This window comes from Squalius cephalus, assembly GCF_949319135.1.
Source record: "Squalius cephalus genome assembly, chromosome: 20".
Classification (NCBI taxonomy): domain Eukaryota; kingdom Metazoa; phylum Chordata; class Actinopteri; order Cypriniformes; family Leuciscidae; genus Squalius; species Squalius cephalus.
Window position 1 is genome coordinate 12,797,062 of NC_137141.1, and position 27,390 is coordinate 12,824,451.

General features: G+C 36.9%; 1 protein-coding gene across 2 annotated transcripts in view; it reads left to right on the plus strand.

Annotated features, from left to right (window-relative positions):
* kif26ba (kinesin family member 26Ba) overlaps positions 1-27,390 on the plus strand; it is a 97,512-nt gene that overhangs the window by 10,943 nt on the left and 59,179 nt on the right. For both annotated transcript variants that reach the window (XM_079854009.1, XM_079854010.1), the window contains exon 3: positions 23,041-23,658. In XM_079854009.1, coding sequence (XP_079710135.1) covers positions 23,041-23,658 — 618 coding nt within the window. The remainder of the gene's footprint in view (positions 1-23,040; positions 23,659-27,390) is intronic.

The following is a 27,390-nucleotide window of genomic DNA, read 5'->3' on the forward strand; positions in this document are numbered from 1 at the left end:
ATTTCCTAACTTACCATGTTCCAAACCTGTATTCTGTTATCTTTCTATATTTCTTTAACACATTTATTATGACATTAAGTAAAGAATGACAATGATAATTTTGGGTGAACTACCACTTTAAATAAGAATTGGAATGCAGATTACTGTAAAGGAAAGACAAAGCGATCTGGCAGTGTAATGGTTAACTGAAACTGTGTTCTGGTTTATTTTTGTGTCATAGCTGAGCGATCAAAGAATGACCTAATGGCAGCTTTCAGCTTCTGTCCTCTACTCCTGAAATACTCGCCTCTGTTGTGTTTCTCCACAGTATTGTTGTGTTATTTTAAGGGATAGCGCAGCCTCTGACTTCCCAAGTCAGCACTGACAGCCGTAGGCTGAGGAGAAGGGCCACATATTTGTGTGTGGGTTTGTTTTTAGGAAACAGCTCATGTGCGAGCGCTTCACATGCCAATTTGTAATTTTAAACAGAATATGAAAAGAAAAAAAAAAAAACACCCACAGGCATAAAAATAGCATAAGCCTTTGATGACAACACAAAGACTCTGTGATTGAGTATGTTGTGTGTTGTGTTCATTTAGCAAATGTGCATGTAAATACACACTGCTGAGAGAGGCAAATTATATATATATATATATATATATATATATATATATATATATATATATATATATATATAAAATAATTAAATTATATAAATATATTTAATCTGTCCAATAATGTCATATCCAGCTTTTCACAATCCATTCAAATCTTGTTAGGTTTTCTCTGAATATTGTGTTTCATTGTAACGTGGAGGTGTAGGCAACACGAATAGGACTATTCAAAATTTACTTAAATAATGAACGCAGGAGATAATCGCATTACAAAAAGACAATAACCGACAGAGGACAACTGAACAGAATATATATATACTGTATATATATATATATATATATATATATATATATATGTAGATAACAATGAACTAAGATAAGACAGAGCTGATGATTAAAAGTAGCTTAACAGAAACTAACAGGGACATGATCAGAAACCAAGAAAACTGAAACTAAACAAGGCAGGAAGAAATGAACTAAAGGAAACAGAACAGAATAAGAGTCCAAGACTGTGACATTCATATTATGGAAGTTAATATGCATTTATAATATTACAGAAGTCATGAAGTATCTCCTGGTTGCTCTGTATGGGTTGGCTATTTACCAGCTGGTTTACTAAACTTATCCAGCAGAGTATATTGCAGTTGTGTCGTCAGGGTCAGAATCCGACAGTGGATGAGCCGGTTTGTGGTAAAGAAGCATCAATTTTAGCGGTTGAGTCTCAGTGTGGGTTGTGTATTAAGCAGTGTGTTATCAATAACACTACAGCTTGTCAGGTATAGAGTCACAGAGAGAGAAAGACAGAGGAAAATCTCTCGGACAGTGTTATTCCTGCTTGTTTACACAGGAAGGGCCATGCAGACCTTGGATCATTTGAAATACTCGTAATAAAATGCAGGGTTAATTGAAATTCACTGATCGGTGAAGGCAATGGAAAAGGAAATTAAAACCTACTCTGTCGAGTGATGTTTGACGTGCATCCTTTCCTCAAGCTTTAAATGTGTGATTGGTAGAACATCAGACCATTTAAAGTCTGATAGAAATAACCCACAGAGCTCTATTGATGTAATATGTGCATGTCAGCTGTGGTTATAATAGGAAACATGAGACTGTATGCATACTAACACTGTTGGACGTTAACACTGTTATCAGACCGCAACCCCCAGGGGTTCATTTGCAGGGTCCGTCTATCATAAATAGCCGGTTTATTCTTCAGTGAATGTGATTGTATTGAGAAATGAACAACACCTCTTCCCTACTGATCTCACAGTGGGCGTGTGTTTAGAGTCCTAATGAAACCCCACAATCTGCCCAATCAATCAGGGATGTGACAGGAAGACAAGACAAGCCCCCTCTCGCAGTCCCTTTTCTCTGTCTTCCATCTCGCTCTGTCAAAGTCACTTACAAAAACCAGAAAAAAAGACATGTCCTCTAGTATTAGGTTGCTGCCCAGGTTTACCTGTTGGATTTAGAATTTAATGAAATGACTGCATCTACTGTAGTATTGCCAGTATATGTAACCATAAATTAACCAATATGAACTTTGAGTAATGAATTACATTTAATCATTTAGCAGACGCTTTTATCCAAAGCGACTTACAAATGAAAAGAGCAATAATAGCAATTATACTAACAATAGGACAACAATATGCAAGTGCTGTGACCCTTCCCAGTTTATGTTTACATTTCCAGCATTCGGTTACAATAGCCTCATTAGGTTACAGTGCAATGAAGCAGCATTTTTGAGATTGGCACCATAAATAGTGTGTAACATCCCCTCAATTCCTTATTACTTGTTTACTGAAGGAGACTACGTGGAATTGCATGTCCAAATTCATTCTGGCTGAGGTGAGAGGGAGAAATGAGATGTGCTTCTGTTGTCTGTTGAATTTGTATGTTGAGCCAGAATCTTCCCTGCCTGCCCACCATACGAAGATGACCTTAGCCTGTGCCATAAAAGCACAGATGCATTTGAAAGCTTTCAAGAAAGAGTAATTAATCTCTATAGCTGATGTATCATTTCAGGACGCACATGCTTTTCATTTCTAAATGGCGGTTGTTAATCACTCCTGGTGTCTGTTTGGCACTCTCACCCCGTCAATGAAAACACTAGAGAGAAGATGATTGACCGTTAACAGTGTCTAGTGAGAACACATTCATGACTGATCTCGTATTGACCCCTTCTACTCGGCGCAGAAGGGATTGACAGGCAAGATTATGTCCTCTCCCAAACACTCCAGTGCTGATCCTCGTGTCAGTAAGTGATATTGTCTAAATCACTCATCTCTGCCCTGACCCCCGGCCCGCGCAAACAAACACACATCGTCACGTTATTTGTCGAGGCTTGTTTTCACCGGAGGTCACCCTGCCGCATCAATCCAGTCACTGTCTGTAAATGTATGTCCTCACTGGGAAGTCCAGCACTCAGCTGAGATTCATTAATCTATTACTGCAAATTGTGTTAGGAAAGACGAGTCTGTCTCCTATCAATCAGGCCGAGTTAACTCAAACAACTAGAGGAGGGTTTGTTGTTGATAAGACATCTTGTTTGTGTTCCCTCTGATTCAGCTAAGATTATCTGTGTGTGTGGCTTAATTAATGCTATTTTTCAGCATGGACAACCTCCTTCATTCCTGCCAATGAAGAAAAGATTGTATAGTGATCCGAAAGCACTTTGGAAAGCACAAGAAAGGAGACAGTCTATAAACTGTGGATGAACTGAAGACCTCTTTTCTCGGTTTATTCAATTATCTTTAAATTGACTTCAGACAAATTTACTGCCCTGACACCAGACGTGACCCCACCGAGACTCAGTGGGACACACAGTTCAACCACAGAGGAATTTAGCCTCAAAAACGTGGAGGTCTGTTGTTTATTTGGAGTCTTGAGATTTGAGCTTTAGTCAGTGCTATTGCTTATATCAATGGGAGCCCGCATTATCTTTACTTAATTTAAAATAGTTGTGCATTTTCTTAGCTGTGCCAACTTTGGGAAATTACGTTGATATTTCCTTATCCCAAGAAGATTCTTGCTGGACTCCAACAATTGGCTGCCAAAAATAACTTTCATTCAAATTCAACCATTTATTATTCTTGTTTGTCTTCTTGTCCGCATAGTTTTTGTCAGGTGGTGACATTTGTAGTTTGAATGATTGTAGGGCCAGTTTAAAAGAGATTACCTCTCTGCATAGCTGTTTTAACATGACTGCGAAGCACCTGTGCACAGTACAAAGCCAACTATGTAGTATTTTCTGTTCATTATTTCATCATTTCTTTTACCTGTTCCTAATGTCTTTTCTGTAAAAATGTCTCATAATGTGATAGCAAAATATGAATTAATAAGAAAATTAATATTCAATTATTTTTGTCCTTAAATAATAGTGTGGTTTGGGCCTCGATAATATTAAATTTGGATATAATAGGGTGGATACTATACAAATTTGGTTTGTTTTTTAACATATTTATTCATATATTTATTGCCTCAAAATAGCAACACGCCAACAATGCGCCAGAACACACCTCGTTTTCAGACCAGCACGCCCATGGACGCACAAATGGGCGCAAATGCATTTGCTATTTAAACAACGTGGTGCAGGACTGCGTCGGACTGAAACTAGCAAAAAACATTTGCGTTGTTTTTGGCGCTGCATTGCGCCGGGTGTAAGATAGGGCTTTTAGGACTGTAAGAATTAATATTGAGATTGTTCAAACGGAGATTGCAATTAATTGTCAAATTGTTTGTTTTTACTCATCCCTAATGTGTTTGATGGTATCAGTGTTGATTAATATGCATTTTTCAGTGTAAGCACATTGAACACACTTATTACTGAAGCGAAACTGATCTGTGATTGTATTACTGGAGCCCCACTAGGCTATAGAGTGTATTCCATAGTGTGCACTGATCTCGTATACGGCACTGGTGCACCCTCAATGTGCAGCCAGCTGGAACTTATTACAGGACGATAAAAGCAGAACTCTATGACTAGCTCCATTTCCTGTGTCAGATCCCTGGGCTGCTGCAAGCTCTAATTTCCTATTCATCCCTCCTCTGAGGGGTGCAGGGCCAAAAAGAGCTGCTGGCCAAGCGTGGATTTACGGCAGTTTTCTGGCAATGAGATGCAGGTAGATAGCATTTGGTGGAAAGGAGACCTAGGCGATTGTGATCTCAGTTTTTCCCATTCTCCATCTATCTCTCGTTCCTTATCTGGATTTTTAAAGCAAGCAAACAAACATCAGGGGTGTCGACATGGATTTGGTTTGAAACGCATTGTTTTTTTTGATGAGTCCCAAATCGGTGTCTCGTACGAGAGTGGAAAATTTACCTGATGACGAGAAACATCTGCAGCTTGTCCCATCTCATTATAGGATCTTTGGGGTTTTTACTCTTGCGTAGCATATAAATGACACGCAATTTCTCTCTGCAGGACGCACGTCTCACCCATCACTAGTATGGATCGACATGTCAAGACTTCAAATGAGGCATGTGCTGTGTCCTCATGCATACATTAGCATTATCTGAACACCAACCATTTTTCATTGACGGCGTGTGATTGAAAAGGTTTGCTGCAGCAGAAACCATATAAGAAACAGAGGTTGGTTGCACTAGTAAATTACAGCCAAGCCTAGTTGCAACGTAAAGATGTCAAATATTATAGAAATATATTTTTGTGTTGGACCATTAAAGTTAGTTGAAACATAACTCTTTCTATTAACCAAATATTTACAGAAGCCTCCGACCAGGAGTAATGGCAGCAAATTGATTGAATTGCATCAATAGCCCTTTTGCCCTACAAACTTCAGTTCTTCAAGCTACACTGTGTGATAATTTCCCCCATCTAGCGGTGAAATTGTATATGACTACCCAGTGAATATTAGTTTCTGTTCCTTTCAATTTCGAAGGTGTTTTAACTCCTACGGTGGCCGTATTATTCCAAGATTAACATGGCTTCCAGTTCGACTTCGTCCAATTGCGCCTTTAAAACTATTCATCACCTGTGATCCGTCGCAGCACAGATTTATGTTACAAGGTAAACAATACTTTTTCACCATTGACGTGAGGAAAAGTAATGCAAGTTATACTAGAGGTCATTCTGGCGTTATGCACAACCATGCTATGGTTAGACAAGCAACTATAAAACTTCAAATTTACACAAATAGGCTGGATTACCTGCCGAGAAGAAAGCAGGCAACTTCAGCGTCCGTTTTAAAATCTTTGCTCCTCATGAGCTCTTTCCATCTGGGAAAAGTTACTCCAATATTGACTTTGGTCTTGCTGATTTGCCTGTTGCGTTGACGTTTTAATTCTCTCTTTCGCTTCCTTGGCGACTCTGCTACATGTCCTCGAAAATAGGCGTGATCCTCCATCAGCAATCTTTCAAATCTGCCGGCAGTCGCGAGTAATCTCCCCCTCGCATTCGTCTCTGTCACTGAGTGTAAAGCGCGAAAGGCGAAGCTTGAATTTACTGGTATGTCCCTCTTTGGCTAATGTAGTTTCAAGATGGAGGGGCAACATGGCGACCGGCATTCGAACCCCTCATCCGTATGGACTTTCAATGGCAGATTATAAACTTACGAGAATACTTTATACATTAATGAGCACATATATTTTTGAAAGAACTAAGTGTTTTTTGCTAAGAATCAACTAAAAAAATTACACAGTGTAGCTTTAAGACATATACGATGATGTTGACATTTATAATCGTTTACATCTTAAGAGAGAGAGAACATTATGTGACTAAATGACTTATTAGCGGCTCTTCAACACGAACCGGATCTAAACAGCACACATCCATGTTCATGTCAATAGTCATCATAATAAATAAATGTCATTTCTTATATTTTTCTATCAGTTTTTATTTATTGCTATTAGTTTCAAATATAGTTTCTGAATTTTATTTATAAAATACTTTTACGGGATTTCATGATTAAGTATCGTATTTCAGTGGAAACGTATTTTTTTCCCCATAAAATATGTAAGTCAAAATAAGTACGAATCAACCTTAACAGGATCAACTGAAACTTCTGCTCACAAATTTGAAGGCTGCTATTGGATCATTGAAGGTAAACATCATATTATCTGACTATTTGTTACTTTATGTTCCAATTTAAGTAAGAACTTACAAACGGCTGGTGCAACCCAACTTTTTGCAGAATAAGGGTTACCATCTAGATTTTAGCTGCACCCAGCACAGTAATGAGAGGAAGTGACATCACTGCTGAATAATGAGCTCAGAGGCTCATATGGATTTAGGATACAGGAAGTGCTGAAGTGGACCTAAATCGCTCAGATAAAATGGCCAGGCATTAGTGAGCCAGCTAAATAAAGTCTGTAAGTTTCTTTCTTTGTGACTGTGCTCTTTCCCATGTGGGCTTAGGCGTAGATTTGTGGAAATGACTCTCAATAGCATGTATGTATGAGCTCTTTGAGGACCTCCATGTCAGCAGCTAGATCCAGATATGTTTGGATCAACAGTAAAAGTGAGGTGATTTTCTCTAAACCACAATCCTCTTTGCTAAGGCAGCTGGGTTTGTGAAGTATAACCAGAGGTAAAACCACACTTATATTTTGTGTTCAGTGTAAAACGGTTCAAAAACCTCCTTGTTAAAGCTGCTGTAAGCAGTGTTAGCCATCTTCCTAACTTCCACATGCACTCATTCATTTCAACCACATGCAATCTCTCCAAAACATGCTGAATGATTGGCAGGCTGAGACACACCATTTTGATTATATTGTTTAGATATGTTGGTTTATATTGCTTAGAGGTTTACCTTTAAAGTTTAATATAGTTCTTGATTTGTTTATTTAAATAAAAATGCTTGTTTAAAGGAGACATATCATGCTTTTAAATCGTTCCTTTTTACATATAAATCATACATTTGTAGTCTATATAAAGCGGAACTGCAATGCTTGGGTCTGAATTCCTCATTATTATAGCTCCACAGGACCCTTTTCTACCCCTTTTCTGATGTGCGTCTGAGAGCAACTCGTTTTGGTGCGGTCTCTTTAAATACAATTGAGACACTTCATACCCCGCCCCCTCTCCAGGATGCAGAGGTGACACTCGGTTCAACTCCACCCCGTTCGGCCATTTTTGTAGTTTGATAGCAGAGATACGATTATCTAGCGGCACAGAAACTTTTTATTCACACGTTATTAACAAAATTTCAACAACGGAAGATTTGTCCAGCCAGCCTTACATGTTCGAGCCAGAGTCGGAGCCGGAGCGAGATGAAAATGAAGACGACGAACCTGCAGAACAACGTCTTCATATGGATGTATCGCAATGGTGTGTTACTGTATTTACACATGAAACTTTGGTCTTCCGACCTTTCACCACCGTGTCGATTTATTTTGATTAATATGTGCGAGGGAGAGAGAGCAAGACAGCGTCTAGTTTGGAGACGGTGAAGTCTTGTTTACACTTTCGCCTGGCTCCGAAGAGAGAGAGTGCGCGCGCGTGACCGGGTCTCTCTCTCTCTGCTCGTTCTTTCACTTAAACATGCGCCACAAGCGCGGCAGTTCATCTACATTAGACGGTGTAATGAAGCGTGTGGGTTACTACATTCAACAACCGAACATTTTAACTTACCCTCTCGTAACTTCTGCATCCTTTAGCGGCTTGGACTACAAAATTGCAGCGAATAATAATAATGGCGGATTGCTCGAAGTGTTGGGCTGGAAGTCAATGTCCTTATTTGGCAGTTCCGCTGCAAATACTGTGACGAAATAGTTCACAAAACGTCATAGATAACAGAAAAATCGGAACAGGTTGAAAAATATGACCAAAACAGAATATAAAGATATCAACGAAGCACCTGAAGAGAATAATTTCATCTTTTCTGTACTTCTAAACACTCCAAATATACAACTAAATGCATTTAAGGGCTAAAAAAGTGGATTTAGCATGATATGTCCCCTTTAATGTAGTTATTTTACATTTAAGGAGTGGTATAATGCCCTTTTCACAAGATGTAAAATAAGTATTTGATGTCCCCAGAGTGTGTATGTGAAGTTTTAGCTCAAAATACCCCACAGATATTTTTATATAGCATGTTAAAATTGTCATTTTTTGAGGGTGAGCAAAAACGCACTGTTTTGTGTCTGTTCCTTTAAATGCAAATGAGCTGCTGCTCCCGGCACAGAGGGCGGAGCTTCAACAACTTGCACTCACACAGACATGCACTGAAAATTTCAAAAACTTTTAGCCTTTTATGTTCAAACCTTTTCAAAGATGGAGAGACTCAAGAAGAGGTGACAACATGTTGAATGCAACAGGACGTTTCTGAAAGGTTAGTTGAAGAATTTATGTAGCTTATGTGTAGTTATCTTCTAGTCATTGATTAGCATATTCTGTCATGATAATCTATAAATCGTGTTCAGTGGGCGGGGTTTATGTAAATTTTAGGGTTGGTGATGTCACTAACCCGGGAGGAATGTCGTGTAGTCCCTATACCAGCCATTTGTTAAAAAAGTGAAATCATAATCAACCAGCCCTTTAATTTCACTAATTATTTCGCATGACAATGTGCTGCTACTTTGCACAGTTCTTCAGTTCAGACAGTGTGATGTGAAGCAAGAAAGTTAATGTGTTAATTTGTGAGAGAAAAGTAATTACACTCTTTATATGATGGAATTTAATTATCATTGAAGCATGAAAAATGAAATATCATACATACATTAACGAAAAGACCATCAGATGACGGCAGTAAAACATCTTTGTTGCATAAGTACGGAGAAAGTTTGTTAAAACATAAATTGTGAATTATTGACCATAAATTATTAGTTTTATTTTTAAATAATATTTTTTTTTTACAGGTTACAGGTATAGGTTTTCTGAGGTTGTTTAATTGTTTACTTAGATTTCAATTTACTGTAGGATTGATAATTTCGGTATCGATCCAACCTTAATAGTCATTGTTATTAACATTAAGAGGACCTATTATGCTTGTTTTACTTTTTCAACGTTTTAAGTGTGTAATGTTGCTGTTTGAGAAAAGACAATAACTGAAGGGCTAAAATACACAGGATGATGAACATAATCCAACAGGGCTGCGTTCAGCCCCTACAAAACGTTGCACAACGTTTTTTAAACAGAAACGGTGATGCGTTGAACACACTGTTCTGATGACGCAAGAGTTGCAACTATGGCAGCTGAGAAGGCCATTCTTTGTGTTCTTTGTGAAGAATTTTCTGAGCCTGATGAAGTCGGTATAAATATGTGTTTAATAGGCTACTACAAAATATGCCCGATGTTACAGTTACACTTGCCGCCCAGAACAAAAGAGAACATCCCAATCGAGTAAAGGGATTTGTGGAAACTGAAATGGAAGCACACATCTTACCTAATTCAGACTAAAACACATCTATTTAGCCTCACATACTGACTTTATTTGTAGTTCATACTGTTTTAATACCCTGTATTTTCTTTCTCATTTTTAGGAAAAGCACTTAATTACCATTGTTTATTTCTATACCAAATGTCATACACTTGCAATGAAGCTAAAAATATAAACAACTACATCATTGTGTTGATATCCTATATTTTTACAATAAAACTTATGACAAACATGTTTTCTAATATCCTCAGTTGTTGCGTATACCGAGCTGCATCGAACACATTTGTAAATTACTTTCATTGAACCCATTGTGCGAGTTCACTTTAATACCGCGTGCTTTATATACATGTTGCTGCTGATTGGACTGCAGTTCTGACACACCCACCAAACAAGAGAAAACGTATCTCAAACCCCGTTGCACACTATGGTTGCACACCGGTGCACGCCGTTTCCAGGAAACATGACGTTCAACCCGGAAACCGTAGCAAAACGTTGCACACAGTTTTGAACTTGAACGTGCCCCAGGTGAGGTGTGCTCTAATCAATTAAGCAATGCCAACCAAGTAAACAGGAACTAAACACACTGGAACTGAACACAGTCAAAATAAAATATCAAAATAAAAGTCCATGGACAAAGATATACAGAGAATTTGTGACAGTATTCATCCGAGAATCCTGAAAAATGTATCAGTTTCCACAAAATATTTAAGCAGCACAACTGGTTTTAACATTGATAATGATAAAAAATAAAAAAATAAAAAATAAATCTTGAGCAGCAAATCAGTATATTAGAAAGGTTTCTGAAGGATCATGTGACACTGAAGACAGTAATGGTGCTGAAAATTCAGCTTTACATCACATATACTCGGTTATTTTAAGTTGTAATAATATTTCCCAATATCACTAGTTTTACTGTATTTTTTATCATAAATGCAGCCTTGATGAATATAAGAGACATATTTAAAAAATAATAGACCATATAGACAAATATTTAAACAGCATATGGTTGCGTACCCTGCAGGAGGTGATGTTAAATGTGACTACATGAATCTGAGTCATACAGCTGATGGAAAGATTAAACAGACGTGGAAACATTTCAGTTGTTCAGTGGTAGCATTTCATCCACAAGTTAGTAACAAATGATTACCATAAAAAAAAAAAAAACATGGCACAAAACTCAACTCTTAATGAAGAAAGTTCAGCTTTCAAAAACACGAGCCATTTAAGAAAGTTGAAACTAAAAAATGTTCCTTTCTGTTTTTGTGTTTGCATCTGGGCTTGCATCCATTTCTAGCTAATGTTTTGGAAAAGCAAGTTTAATCAAGAACCATGTTGAATTTATGACTCTCTTGGCTGAATCAACTTGAACGGGTGTTGTTGCATCAGTAATAAGCCTCTAATAATGCCTATATTTATTTCTTAAAGAAGTAGCTTGCCTGTTATTTCTTATATTAGCACATTTCAGACAACTCAGAGGTGTGGAGCATGTACATTTGCCAGTGGATTTAATATTTTAGGATATGTTAGGATGGATTAACATCCCAGCACATGCAGATTAAGGGTTCAAGAAGGAAACAAGCATAATGCAGGAACATTTTGTTATGAGAATATGAAAAATGTGTTTTTGCAATTTCAAACCCTATCGTATCCCCCAGAACACTTGGAATAAATGCCATGGGATCATTCTGTGATAGTTTTGCGTCTTTTTAAAAAGACTAGATGATCGCTTTTCATTGCCATTATATGAATGAGTGTGAGTTCGACATTTTTTTTTTTTTTAAATCTCCTTTTGTGGCCCATAAAAGAAACAAGGGCATACAGCATTAGAACAACACAAGGGTGAGTAAATTATGGCTTAATTTTAGGGTGAACTATCCCTTTAAAAGAGTCATTTTAGTGAATTAATTCATCATATAGTTCAAATAAAGGAACAATTCACTGATTATTTAAGTAATTAATGCTGTTTCCCAGTATTTATTGTAAATTTATGTGCAATTTAATACCGTCATTAATTTAGATCTTTATTATTTTTGTTTCTGAAGAAAACTAATCATAATTTGACTATAGAAAATTTTATTTATAGATATATAGAGATACTGTCCCTTTAAATGGCTACTTTTTGTTGACGTGTATGTAGTGTAATTACTATTAAAGAGCAGCTTGAGTTTAACTTCTAATTGGTGTTGAGCAGGTTTTGGGTCCGGATGTTCATGTTAAAATGGATCAGGTTTGTTTGGATTGGGTTTTCAAGCTGTGTGCAGTTTCAACCTTTGCTTGTCCATTCAGTTTGACAGTTATTGACAGCACATATGCCTTCATGCCTACACTACTTGCTGTCTGAAGCTCAAATATGCATGTGGGACTGTAAGCGTCCTGTGTGCTCTTATCAATAGCTGTCTGTCTGTCCCTCCTGATTCGCGATCTGGTCCCTGCTGAGAGCTCTTAGTTTGTTGATGTAGGATAATTGTCAAGGCAAAGAGGTGAATTAGGGATGTCAAACTAAACAGCGTCTTTGTGAGGTTTATGGATATGTTGTGTACACTCACAAGAGCTGCTCAGAGGAAGGTGGAAATGTAATGAATGACCAGTGAAACCTCCACATGAATGAAGCCACTCACAAAATGAACACCACATTAGCCAAAAGCAACATCAGGTAATATGCTGGTACTTCAAAAACTGACTTTGTCCTTACATCGCTCTCCAGGTTTTTACATGTTTAGTTTACAGGATCTTGATGAAGGAAATACATCTGCAGAGTTAAGAGGCTTTTTATAAGATTAAGACATATAAACTAGCAATGAGAGCAAGTCTTTGCTTTTAGTTTCTAGTGGCATATATAAACTTTGAGTTTCTTCTGCAAACACACTCACTAGGGGAAAGTTGGCCAAACAGTTGTTGTTGTCAGGAGTGTGTGTGATACATGGACATTTAGTATTTTTTTAAATACGAATATATTACTTATTAATATTTTGAAATGTACTTTTATTTTCGTATTTTCAGTTTTCATTGTAATTTTAGTCATAGTTTTGTTAAGTTAATTTATTATTATTTCAGTTTAAGTTTTTCATCTTATTCTTATATTTTATTTTATTTTTACAAAAAGAACAATTTTGGTTACACTTTATTTCGATTGTCTACTTTGGACATTCTACTAACTATAGAAGTAACTTTGCAACTACATGTCAACTAACTGAGCAACTGTGAGCAAGTAAGACATGCTGCTGCTGTACAATAGCGTACATGAATTACCAGTAGCAGATCTATACAGGTGGAGCTGGGGAAGGTGGAGGGTTTCTGAAAGCTCACTGCAGCTGCTACAGCAAATGCTGACCAAGTTTGTAGGTTGAGCTGCTAGTTCATTGGCTACTGATACAGCAGGAACCAATCAGCTGTGGCCTATAGAGAATGATGCGATTGCAAGCAGATTGAGTTTAGGACCTATCAGCCTGCACCATCTAGAGTTTCATGACAGAACTTTGTATTAAACAACACTGGTGTGCATCATAACCAGTATAGTTCTATCTGGAAATGTACTTATTGCTATCCAAAATGACTTATTGCTAGCTGCTATCCATTCATAGGGGTACACCAAACTTAGTCATTTTATAATCTTATTTCTATATGTGTATGTATGTTTTTGCGGTTACACTTTTAAGGTGTCATTGTTACAGTGTAATTATATATTTAAGTACTGAGTAATATTAAGCAACTACCCCCCGGTTTCACAGACAAGGTTTAGGCTTAGTCTCAGACTATAATGCATGTTTGAGTAGTTTCAACCGAAAGCAACTCGCACTGATATATCTTAAAATATGTCAATGCCATTGCTTTGTCTCAAGATGCACACCAGTAATGTTTTTTTCAAAGGCAAGTTTATAAAAAATACTTAAATGCCCTAATTGAACTAAGGCCTAATCCTGGCTTAATCTAAACCCTGTCTGTGAAACCGGGCCTACATGTTCTTACTATAGGGTTAGGGTAGAAGTAGGATTTGGTTGAGGGTTAGTTGCATGTAATTATGCATAATTTACTGTTATTACTGTGGTAAGTACATGTAACATATGTAACAAGGACACTGTAAAATAAAGTGTTACCGTTTTCTATATGTGTATGTATGTGACTTTTTCTTCTGTAAAGCACTTTGTAAACACGGTTTAAAATTTGCTATATAAATAAAGCTTTACTTACTGAAGTGATTTAAAATGAAGAGAAATCTCTTTATTCAAAGCATTTCTCGCTATCACATCTAACTTTCCCCCGAGTGCAAACATGATGAGGGTTAAATAGGTCACAAAATTTTAATTTGTTTTAGGCATCACCACTGAAGCTCTCCTGGGCTGGTTCATTAAAGGGTTAGTACACCCAAAAATTACATTTCTGTCATCATTTATTAACCCTCATTTTTTCCAAAACCTGTATGACTTTATTTTTTTGCCCATATAATGACTATGAATCTAAGATCAGTTTTAAAATACCAGCACAACTGTGAAAGAGCCTTTTGTCTGAATGAAATGTTGGTATTGGCGTGCTCATATAGCGGGTAAGCAGCATATTATTAGTCAGATGATGTCATGTAATTGTTGATTGAAAATCAGTGAGCGAAGCAGACCATGTTCCATAACAATGACTTTGCAGCGCTGAAATGTTTCCTGGATCCATTTGAATATCTATTGCGTTTTGTACAATGTCTGAGATGTGTGAAGCACAAAATGTCTTTTTATATCAATTTGAGGACTAGTATGTGTTGTTAGTCAGTGTATGAGCTCATTCTGTACCAACCCTGGTGAATATATATATATATATATATATATATATATATATATATATATATATATATATATGCTAAGTATACCTGCAGCCAGACTAATTATCAGTATACTTCAAGTGTGTTAATGATTAGTTAACTTGAAGTGTGCTACTCATTTTGTACTGAGTATATTTTAGTTATAATTAAATTGTAGTAAAGCATAACTTTAAGTGTATTTAGTGTACTTTTGTTAACTAAATTGGACAAACTTCAAGTATACTTAGTATACCTTAAGTATATGCCTGTGTAGGGACTAATTACATGCTTGATTAGTTATACTAAAGTGTACTTTATTTGTGTAACAAGTACATTACAAATTCATTATGAGTGTCTTCGAAACATACAAACAATATACCATAAATGTATTTTTATATAAAAAAATATATATTTTAGGCATTTTCGCCTTTTATTAGGATAGGATAATAGCTAGACAGGAAGTGAGGAGGGAAGGGATCAGGAAAGGTCCACGAGCTGGGACTTGAACTCGGGTCTCCTGAAGCACATATCGGCACACTTGTCCACGAAGCTATCGTGGTGTGATATATTAGTATAAAAAGTATAGGATGATTAATACAAATTGCATACTTTGTCTTCAATAACAAATGTACATTATTAGACAAATAAAACTAGCTATACTTTGTACAAAATACTGTTGTATACTATAATGTAATTTGAAAGTATACTTTCAATGCATTGTTACAATGATCATTTCTAGCACACAGTTAAAATATACCTAAAATATATTTTTTAATAAAGTGCAAATAAATAAAAAATAAACTGAATTTTCACTTCAAGTATATTTTTAGAAAATATATTTTTAGAAAATATTCTAAAGTACAATTATTTTAAAGTGTGTATATTGTGAAGATAGGTAAAAGTATTATGCTAATATACTTTTAATATATTTAAAGATAGTACAATTTTTGTTAGGATATTTGCAATGTACTATTGATAAAGGGAATATATTTCAAATACACTAAAGTATACTTTTTTTTCACTAGGGCGTATTGTTGATTGCAACACAATATCAGATGTGTTGAACTGGTTCTAGTTCACAACCAATGCCAAGACTGCTTAGAAAGCAGGACAGTATATCTTCTGTTCCTGCTCTGTAGCTCATGACTTTTGCCCCTCCTCCTCTATGTTTGTCCCAGCGGGACGGTCCATATAGACGATGGTTAATTGATTCAGTCATGGCTTCTGCTAGCAGTATTAATGACTTCAATGTTTTCATAACCAGCCTGATAATGGCTGCCGTTCTCTCTGGTTCCTGCTAATGAAATAAGGAATTGACTAGTGAACAGGAAACCAGAGGCTCTGGAATCAGGCCTAACTTTTGCTCATTTGCTTTGTCCTCTAAAGCAAATGTGAATGTGGTTTGAGACTTGTCCGGTGGCAGTGAGTAAATGCTTCCAATGAAGACCTAATAAGACTCTAATTCGACAGACACTGAGGAATATAAGCCATTTCTTCAGACTTGGATCCAGTTCCCATCATGATGAATGGTAACTAGCCAATCAACACTTCTGAGAAGCTCTCATCTAAAGTGTCTTTAAAGCAGAGCGCTGGACCGGAGGGCTTCAGTCCATCTGGCAGTCTTAAGAGTCCTCTTTCACCCTCTCTCAGAGTCTCTTTTTGGCTGGAGAATGAATGGCTACATCCATTAGAGCGCTTTAGCCTACACGGTTCTGTTTGTCCTTCCAATGTAATCTCATGCAGTTATAGTGCTCTCGAGAGTGGGTAGGGTTTATTTTTATAAATCTATGTAATGTAGTAGGTATTGATGCAAACACTGCAAAATGTTATAGATGTTGCACGGATGTGTCTTGAATGAACAAAAGTAAAATCTGATTCCTTTGGAAACCCTAATGGGGGTTATTAATGCTCACCCCTTCCCCAACAATTTTCTGGATAGTTGCTAGGGTCACTGAGGTGGGAAACATTTTTTTTTCCTTTAGGAAAAGCTGTTATGTAAACTTTTACTTTTAAGGAAAGTTATTTTCTTCATAACTTAAAAATGCTTAATTTTGTTTGCAAGAGATTTATGCATTTGCCAGATGTTTCACAGTCTCCAAAATATATTTTTTTCAGTTTCATACATTCCTTGGGAATCGAACCCATAACCTTGGAGTTGCTATCACCAAGCTCTATTGTTTGGCTTACAGAAAGTTCATGTCTGCAGTTTTAATCAATCAATTTAATTACTTTCATCATATTTTAGTCCATAACTCTGTAACTGTAATCAAAAGCAGTAAAACAACAGGTAAAAACATCACTGAAAATATTTAATGTACAATTTAATATAAATTTTATCACAATATTTGCCTCTTCAATTGCTTCATAAATATTTATTCAGTATGAATATGTAGTACATTCCACTTATACCCAAGCCTTCCATAATTCATGTCCGATCTTTAAATGGCTCAGTGCAATTGGATTTTATGATTTTCTTTGACATTAAACACCTCTGGTTACTGATTATCGCATTTTATTTGGAATATGATAATCAAATTCTCATATTAATAAGCGAAATGCTTGCAAGCAGCACTTTCCATTTAGATTATTTTTCCCTGTAAGGGATTCACTGTGATGGTTTTTGCCAAGCAATGTCTTCTTATTTTCTGGTTATGATTGCTTGTAAAATGCGAGACAAGTTCAAGTTATTTTTCCTTCAAATTCGATTTGAGTTCACTTTTTTACAGTTAAAGTCTGCTATTTTTGGTTATTTTGGTTAAGTCTTAAAGTGGCACGGCTTAGGATTTGGTATTTGGGTCCTCACCCTAAAAGAAGAAATATCTGCAGTGGCTTTGCATGAATTACAGAAATGCAGGTTTCTGCTGCCGCAGTCGTAAAAGCTGAACTTCAGATTCACCTCCAACCTGATAAATCCACATTGGTTGTTCGTTTTTTTGTAACATAACAATGCTTGACATAAATTCAAAGACAACTAGCTGTATGATAAACACTTTGTGTCTAACAGAACTTCCAGTGTGTGACTGATCATTTCCCGTCGGCCAGGGAAGTGGAGGTCAGTGTGTCAGTGGGGTCAGCAGACATATTCCAGATCACTTCGGTCTGCCTTCTACAAATATTTATACATCAATATTTCTGTGCAGACTAATACATCACATGCAGATAGACGTCCTGAGAGAAGTAGGGTGCATATCATATCTAACTAGTTCATATACACTGCCATTCAAAAGTTTGGGGTATGTTTAAAAAAATGTTTATGCTAACCAAGGCTACATTTATTTGATCCAAAATACAGTGAAAACAGTAATATTGTGATTTTTTCTTCTTCTATGTAATATATTTTAAAATGTCATTTGTTCCTGTGATGTTAAAGCTGAATTTTCAGCATTATTACTCCAGTCTTCAGTGTCACATGATCCTTCAGAAATCATTCTAATATGATTTGCTGCTCAAGAAACATTTCAATGATGAAAGCAGTTTTGCTGTTTAATATTTTTGTGGAAAGCAATGTAGCTTTTAAGTCTCAATCGAAAACAATACACAGATGGGATGAAACAGAATGAATGGAGTTCAAAAATTATTTGAAATAGAAATCCTTTGTAACATTATAAATGCCTTTATGTCACCTCTGATCAATTTAATGCATACTTGATGAATGAAAGTATTACTTTCTTTTTTTATATAAATCTCAAATATTGAACAGTAGTGTAAAGTATATCAGTTTTTTCTTGCTTTTTTTAGTTTAAAGGCTGGTGGGACATTAAAGATGACAGACACAATGATGTCGTTAAGTTTCTCAGACGATCAGTTACACATCCCTCTCAAACTATGTTTATGTCAACCCTCAAACAAATGAACTGTGAAGGCAAATGACAAGAAGAGAAATGAAAAGACATTAAAACACTACTAGACTGAATCCAATTAATTCATACATTTCATGTAATTTTATTAATCTATTTACGCAATCCATTCAATATTTGAATGTTGACATACTTAATCCTCATAATAAGCCGAAACTATACACAGTGCAAAATGAAGCAAATACTGGGTAGAGTTTGTGCCTTAAGTGGGTTTGCATTTCCTTTGTATGGACACTGACCAGAAACGCATTACAGAGCCACCAATGTCTTAGGTCTTACTTTTATAGAGGTAGAGTGCTGCCCTGTTAGCTTAAGTTTACTCTATGAGAGGAGATCCGCAGAGGTCACCGTGTGCATTGTATGGGGCAGAGGGGATGCTGGGAGAGGAGGGGAGGGATACACAAAGCAGCTTGTGTAAGATGAGAGTCAGTCTCTAGATTTACACTGACAGCAGGAATGTGTGGTTTTAATCAGAACAGACCTTCAGTCTCTCTCCCTCAGTGACTGTGCTCGTGCACGGGGCTTTGATTTGCTGGACCGCTGCCCTGTGCCCACCCGAGGGGGGGCAGGTAGACCCGACGGGGAGGTACAAGGTGCGGTAAGGACATCGTAAGCGCTGAACTGGGTTTTCACCCCACTGTGGCCCTGACAACTCTGAGTCCATTATGATGACTCACGATGCAGATATATTCAATGCAACCCTAAATCACTTGGTTAACGTTCCCTAACAAATGGGTTGGCTGGAAAAGTATATTATCATGCAGTGCCATCTAAAAAAGCAGCAACTAATGCCCCCCATCCTCCGCCCCCCCAGGATTATAATTAAGTAAAACCATGAAATATTGAAATAAAATAACCATTAACTGATATAAAATAATCTAATAAAAGTATAAAAGGCACCATTTCTAATTTTTGTTTAAGTTGAAGTACTAAAATAATAACAAACTAAAATAAAATAATAAAACTCTACAGACATATTAGAGACAACAAGTGATGAAAACACAATACAATTACTAAAACTGTAAAAATTAAAAATCTAACAAATAATCTAACAAAAACTATAATAGTAAATCTATTCTAAAATAATGTTTTCTTAATACGCATTTTGAGCACATTCAATCTGCATGTTGTTCTAAAGGAAAGAAATGCTTGTCTTATAATTTTTCATCAAAATGGTATGACTAAATGGTATTTTACCTTGTAAAAGCATTCTTTTAGGCTAACAAAAGTCAAAAAATGGTAACCGCCAAGACATCTAAAATAGTTTAATGAAATATAATGTATATCTCAAAACAAATTTCAATATAGTGATATATACACTGCCAGGCCAAAAATAAATAAATAAAAGTTGCTGTTTGGATTTAAATAGGCAAATGCTTATGACTGGATCATTATTGCAGTGATTATTATGTTTCTAGCATGTTACAGTCTATGTTTGGCAACAGTTCTTCTAACCCTAATTGATGGAGTGTGTAGCTTAAACAACCATGTAAGACACATCATGGTCATATTCCAGGATGACAATGTCAAGATTCATCAAGCTCAAATTGTGAAAGAATGAAGAATCAATTTCACACATGAACTGGCACCTCTGAGTCCAGACCTTAAATTCATTGAGAGTCTTCTGGATGTGCTGGAGGAGACTTTACAGAGTGCTGGACTCTTGCATTCTCAATACAAGCTCTTGACCAAAAAGTGATGCACCTCTTGATGGAAATAACATCACAACATTTATTTCCATCAAGATATACTAAGATATTCAAGCTCACTCGCTTTTCAACCACCTACGTAACGTCACTTTTTTCACAATCCAACCAATTTGGGATGGATAAAATCATGTTGAATGTTCCACTGTACTTTGAAATATGTCCGATTATGGAAGAAAACTGGATTGTGAATGCACCTGACTTTCTTTTTCAACAACTTCCTTCTTGTTTCAACAATTCATTTGAAGTACAGATGTGTTGCCACATTTCATGCACCTGCATCTGTGCTTTAAACAAATGCTACTGTCACTAGCTGCAATGCTAATTCAGCCTCTCTTCATGCATGAGTGCGGCTGCCTGATCCAAAGGTTTATTGTTATACTAGTTGCTTTAATCTTCACACCTTCTCATGACTACTGCAGTTGGAGTCCGAAAGCGCCATTATAGCATCGAACAGACACTGTCTATGCTAAAAAGATCAAGTATCTGTCAAGGCTTTGGGGACGCTAATTAGATCTTTGCTGGGTCTAAAATGAGAGAAGAACCATCTAGCCATTATGTATGGGGTAAAATAAGAAATTCCAACTGTGAATGGATTGAGTTGGTGACAAATCTGGTGTAAGATCTCTTAATTCTTTCCTGTGGCAGAACTATTTTGTGTAATGTAGCTTTCAAGTCAATGTCTTAAATCAAAAATAAGACACAGATGGGATGCAACAGAATGAAAGATTAAGTATATTTATTTGTGAGTGTCCACTAAGTCATTGCAAGAGTGCATCTCTTCCCTTGCATGATGAAATGATGATGTCATTTAATTAATCTAACTAGAATCGTTCCTTCGTCTTCACACTGGCCCTCTGAGAATCTGCCAAAACGTAATTATGATCTTCGTCTCGCGGAATGCTCAAGCACATGGTGTGATGATGCACCAAAGCCAGATAACTGGCAGCTTTATGCTAATGAAGAACTGGAAGACAGAAAAATAAAGAGCAGACCAAATTCAGAGTGACAATGCGTGAGAACAAGGGCAGTGTTCTGCATTTAGTAATGAACCTACTTTACTATATAAAAATAACCATGCACATCTTTTATATTTGGTGAATATGCCATCATCTTTAGATTTCAGTTAGTCATTAATTGGTGTAGTGGTTTATGCTCAAGGTTGGTAACCAGAAGGTTGGTGGTATGATCTCTGTAGGAAGTGTGCCATGAGCCAATCAAAACTTGAATAAGGCACTTAACCCCAGGATGCTTCAGGGAGGGAGTGTGCCTGTAATAAGTTCATGGCACCGATCTGTGGTGACATCATGTGAATGTCTTTGGAAAAAAATTCCACGGTTGAGTGGCGATAAATTAATGATTCTAATTACTTAGCAGTGCAGAGTCATTTAGTCTGTTTAAGACTTGGGGAAAGACATGGGAGGAACCAAAGGTGTATGTTTGCCCAGAGGAAAGTTGAATTGCTCAAAGGTTTCTTGTTCATTGCACTTAATTGATTTGATTCTCAGTTTCATCAATTTTGTCTTAGATGTTTCTCCTAAAACTCCATTGGAGGTTTAAAAATTAAACAATAGTTATACATATACAGTTTAAATCTACACTGTGTAATTTTTTAAGTTGATTCTTAGCAAAAAACACTTTGTTCTTTCAAAATGATATGTGCTCATTAATGTGTAATTACTTCTACCAACTAATCAAGTATTCTCGTAAGCGTAGAATCTGCCATTTAGAATACATACGAGCGAGTCGCTCGAATGGCGGCAGCCATGTTGCGCCTCCATCTTGAAAATAAATTAACCAAAGAGGGACATACCTGGAAATGGCGAATGCGAGGGGGAGATTACTCGCGACTGTCAGCATATTTGAAATAATACGGCCACCGTAGGAGTTAAAACGCCCTCGGAATGGGAGGGGCTAGAAAGTAATATTCAGTTGGTAGTCATAAACTATTTCACCGCTAGATGGGAGAAAATCCTACACAGTGTAGCTTTAAGTAAAAATCAATAAACAAAATAATGTGGATAGCAGCTTAAATTATTTTGTGTATGACTGTAAGCCACAATTGTCTCATTTGGTTCTATATTTTTGGTTCACCCAGAAATTAATGTTGTCATCATTTACTGACATCTATCGTCTAAACCTGTTGACTTGCTTTCTTCCATTGAAAACAAAAGAAGATATTTAGAATTTGATTTTCAAAATTTCTGTTTTTGTATTTAGTTTAGTTTTTGTTTTTGTTTTTTTGCTGTACAATGGAACTGAATGGTTGGTTCCAAACATTCTTCACCACATGGGGATGAGTAAATTATGTCAGAATTTTTATTAATATATCAAAAATGTGTGTGTTTATAATCAAATTTGTATCAAAATACTTTTGACCACTGTCTGAGACATATTTAAAGTCACTTCCAGAACATTTGAGCTAACTATGGTCTGTTTTCCAGGAGAAAAATCTGAGAATCAGATAGACTTAATAAGTAGACTTAATAAAAAGTCTCAAATTGTTCTCCATAAATAAATAAAGAGATTCGTTTTTGAGTTCTTACATGTAAGTGATTTTACTGTTGGTAGGGACATTATATTTACACAATTAATTTGACTGATACACCTGATTTGTTTTTCTTGTTTAAGAGTATTTATGTATTAATCTCTCTTAACTTTTTTATAAGATGCCATGGTTATTTAAACAGCACTTGACTACATTAGTTTAACCTTATTTGCTTCTATATGCAGAAGTAAAACTTATTTATTCCCTTCTCTCCGTAGGATCCCTCCTTCTCCCTGCTTCTCCATGATAAGCTGCAGGTGTCCAACAGCACACGCAAGGCATGGAACGAGCGTGACGGTCGCTGTGACGTGTGCGCCACCCACCTGAGTCAGCTGAAGCAGGAGGCCGTCCACATGGTGCTGAGCCTGGAGCAGTGTGATGTATCTCCTGGCTCCCCTCCATCCCTGGCCTCCCTGGTGGGTTCCCGAAGCATCCTCCAGGGTCCCACACCGCCTCGTGACTGGGCGTACCTCCCCGCAGGCTACCATTCCTCAGCCTCCTCCACCTCTGCTACCGTTTCCGCCACCACATCCAGTTCTACGCCGACAACCACCAACGCGAGCAACAGCGGCAGCTCCCACCACCCAGCCTACCCGAAACACGGATCCAAACCCAACAGTCTGGGGGTGAGCAGTGGGGTGGAGAAGAAGAACAATTCGCCCGGCCATGCAGGAAAGTCCACAGGACCTCAACAGCCTCATCTCCCCAGCAGCCCCAACAATGCTAATGGAACTGTGTTGAGTTCTGTCGCACTCCAAGCTCACCAATACTTGGAAGGCACCTGGACATCTGGGCACCAGTCAAGAGCCAACGGTGTCACGCTCTATCCTTATCAGGTAGGCTTATGTTACACGTCACACGTCTGTCTGTCGATCAAGCTATTATGTCTGTGATGCTTATTAGAGTATCTATCTATCTATCTATCTATCTATCTATCTATCTATCTATCTATCTATCTATCTATCTATCTATCTATCTATCTATCTATCTATCTATCTATCTATCTATCTATCTATCTATCTATCTATCATGCATTTTTATGCTTATTAGAGTATTGCATCATTATCGTATTGCATTGTTACCTTAAGCAACATGCTAATGCACCCCATATAAGTACCTTTGCAGAAGGTTCTAAATCAGTCTTTTATGAGGCTCAGTTAAGATCCTGCCTAAAGGTAGCTGTCGATGTAGGGAGCAGACTTCAAGATAGTTCATTAAATTTTGGAACAAAACCTTAATTTTTTTTATTCATGGTTGGAGGGTTGAGGTCCCTTTAGGGAGAAGTCCTGCCTGATGTAATGAGATGTTTGCACATTGTGGTTAATGTTGTAATCTAATGATACAGTGTTTTGGGACACCCTCTGGGCCTAATGTGCATTGGTAATGTATAGGCGGATGGAATTACATTTTATATAGATTGCATGGGGTCAGGGGAACCCTGCAAGAGAATCAGTTTGATTCATTTGTCTGGATAAAAGCCTTTTTCTTTTGGTCTACTGTGTTTGCAGAGACTGAGAAACCACGGAAGGCGAGTTTATTTTGTCTCTCCCCTCTCTGTAATGGGATGTTATCTAGATCATATCACTGAGAGCAAACAATGTAATTCTGACAGGCAGGTGAGTGACGTTCAGCACACTTGAGACCTAATTCCTATTTCACAATGAGATCCAAGGTTAGTGAGTTTCTACCGGCTGAAGTCAACATATCATATTTGAACAAACGTTGGATAAGGTCCAAATGAGAGATTTTGTTTTCAGAGGGATAATTTAGTCCTGGCATATGTTGTCAGTCTTCAGGCTTAATAGGAAAAGAACTTACTGAATTGAAGCACTCAGGAGTCTTTTTAGTAAAGCCTAAGTGAATTAAGTCACAGCAGGTTGATTAGATCTCATCAGAGAGTTGTCTTCTCTGGAGTCTCGGTGGCTTATCGGAGCGTCAGCTGCTTTAGATTCTATTAAGTATAAAGGAATGTTTTATAGGAGACTTTAGAGAGTGGTGCTCAAGAATTGCCATTAGGCATTTTGTACAACCACAGAATCAGCTACTCTGTGGAGATTCAAATCTTATAAAATAAATGTAACCATACACAGGGGTGCATACAGTATTGTTACTTTGTACAGAAAACATTAAATGTTTCTTGTACAACAGGGTCCCTTCACTTGACAAAATGTGTTCAATTTGGAATGCTTTGCAACAGGTTAATAAATGCATTAAGGTATTGTATTATCCATTAAATGATACATGTAAATTTGCCCCTTCAGAAAGGGGCATCATGTTGCAACCGAGTTCTTTTGGAGACAGCTTTTGCATTTGCATCATGAGAATGACTATGGGCAGCATACTAGTTTTTTTTTCAGGCACAATCATGGGGTGCAAGAAGAACATGCACTTAAATGTTTCTATATGAGCATTCAGAAGAGTTTTATTGTTGATCTCAAAATCATTTTGAATCAACTGTGAATAATGCTGGGTTGTTTCAACCCATGTTTGGGTCAATAATGGACAAACCCAACCGTTGGGTTTAAAATTTAATTAAAAAAATGTAAACTAAAGGTTGGGTTTGTTCATATTTGACCCAAACATGGCTTGAAACAATCCAGCATTTTTTATAGTATAAATGTAATACATAATACAATCCCATAATTTAGATGTTACCACCTAAAGTACATTTTCAGGTTACCATTTATTTAAATGTTGGTAGACAAAACCAGGAATCTCTTAGGGAATGTTCAGTTGGCTATATCTGGAAATTCATGTTTTGATCTGTCTTCATCTAAGTGGTTAAGTGGGTAAATGTTCTTTGATTCAATTCAAATGATCAAGTCTTTAAAATCCCATGTAGATTAAGAGGAATGTTTTGCAAATGTGTCCTTTCAATGAACTTGGGTCTTGACAAAGACACTTCTGTATGAGAATGATCTAACAAACTGGTTACAGTGACAGGTCATGAGTTTGACCCGTGTATGCTCTCGTAAGAGGTGTGGGATTCATCTGACAACAATTAACTTAAGATCTTCCTAAATGTGTGGGAAAATTGAGATGACATCTAATGCATAATGGTATTTTTTTTTAGAAAGAGATACTTTATCTGTCATGCATATTTAATGTAGATTTCAGAGTATGATAATACTGCTCTGCTTCAGGCACAGTTGTGAATAATTTTTAAGACTGTATGTCTGTGTCTCAGTGAGACCTTCCACTCACAAACATCTGCAGCATTTGCATCTAACATTTGTTTCTGCTTAGAAAGCAAAGACTCAAGGTGAAGCTTTGTAACAACAGCAGATTTTAATTAGGGAAACCATAAAATGCTCACTGTGCTCTGAAAAGAATAGCACATAATGTCATACCATAGGAGACTTCCAGTGATTACATGTGTACCAATGATGTAGTACTAAAACATAAGCATATTCTGAACAGATGTTATTTGTTACATAAACATAAACATGTAATTGTTGTCATACATAGGCCTCAACACACTTGATCTTTATATAAAGCTTTCGTCTGGACCAAATGTGGTTTCACTTTTTTTTTTTTTGTCAACTTGGAGGGGATATTTAAGATGGTTTTATGGTGGTTTAAGTGAACAAAGATATTTTATATTGTATCCACAGAGTAGTGGATTGTGTTAGTGTTTGTGTTTTTGAGAAAGAATAAGAAATCAAGAATAGGTTGTGATTTTAATTTGACTATTGACACTCTAAAATGTTCATGAGTTTACATATACACACACATAGGTGGAGAGTGAGCCAACTTTAGGGTAAGGCTAGATGTGCTTCCTCCTTAAAAACACATTTAAATAGAATGTCATGAAACCTACTCATCCCAGCATAAACGTCTTGATAAATTTGATTGGTGAGGGGGTTCTAACTTAAGCAAGTCTGATTGGCCATTGCATTTAAGAACTCAACAGATATGTTTGTGATTGGCTGCATTGTAATCACCAAATCTGTTTCGCCAATATGCTATTATTACAGAGAAACCTGATCCAAGACCAGCAGTTATGGGCAGCTTTTCCCCCAATCAGAAGCAGCAGCAGTCAGCGGATTGAGTGAGAAAATTCCATGCTAGTCGTAATCCCCTAAAAAAAAAAAAAAAAAAATTATTATGACATTTGAATATTATGTATTAATTTATGTTCAATGAAAACAGTAACAACATACAATGAGGGAGAGTAAATAACGACAGAACAATTTCCATTTTTTTGGTGAACTATCCTGGCTATGACTCTGGCAAAGAATTTGGTCTTGAATATGTCTTACAGTCAGAGTGTGTGATTTGTTCCCTGAAGATGCTCATGTGATTTTGGTGGGTCTAGTCTTGATTGTGCCAGTTGATAACACCACGGTGGGACTAGGAAGTCATTTAGGCTGTAGAGAGGCACACCCTTCACCTCACTCTAATAACATCTTCCTTTAAACACATTCTCTCTGGATTTGGTTTCTCAGCTGTTCCTTGGTCTGCCTGTTCTCCTCCTCCTTGAGCTCTGTATCTCCCTCTCCATCTCAATGAGTCTTTTGTGACTTCTGTGCTTTTCTCTTCTGTTTACTTTGGCTAAGATCTGCTTT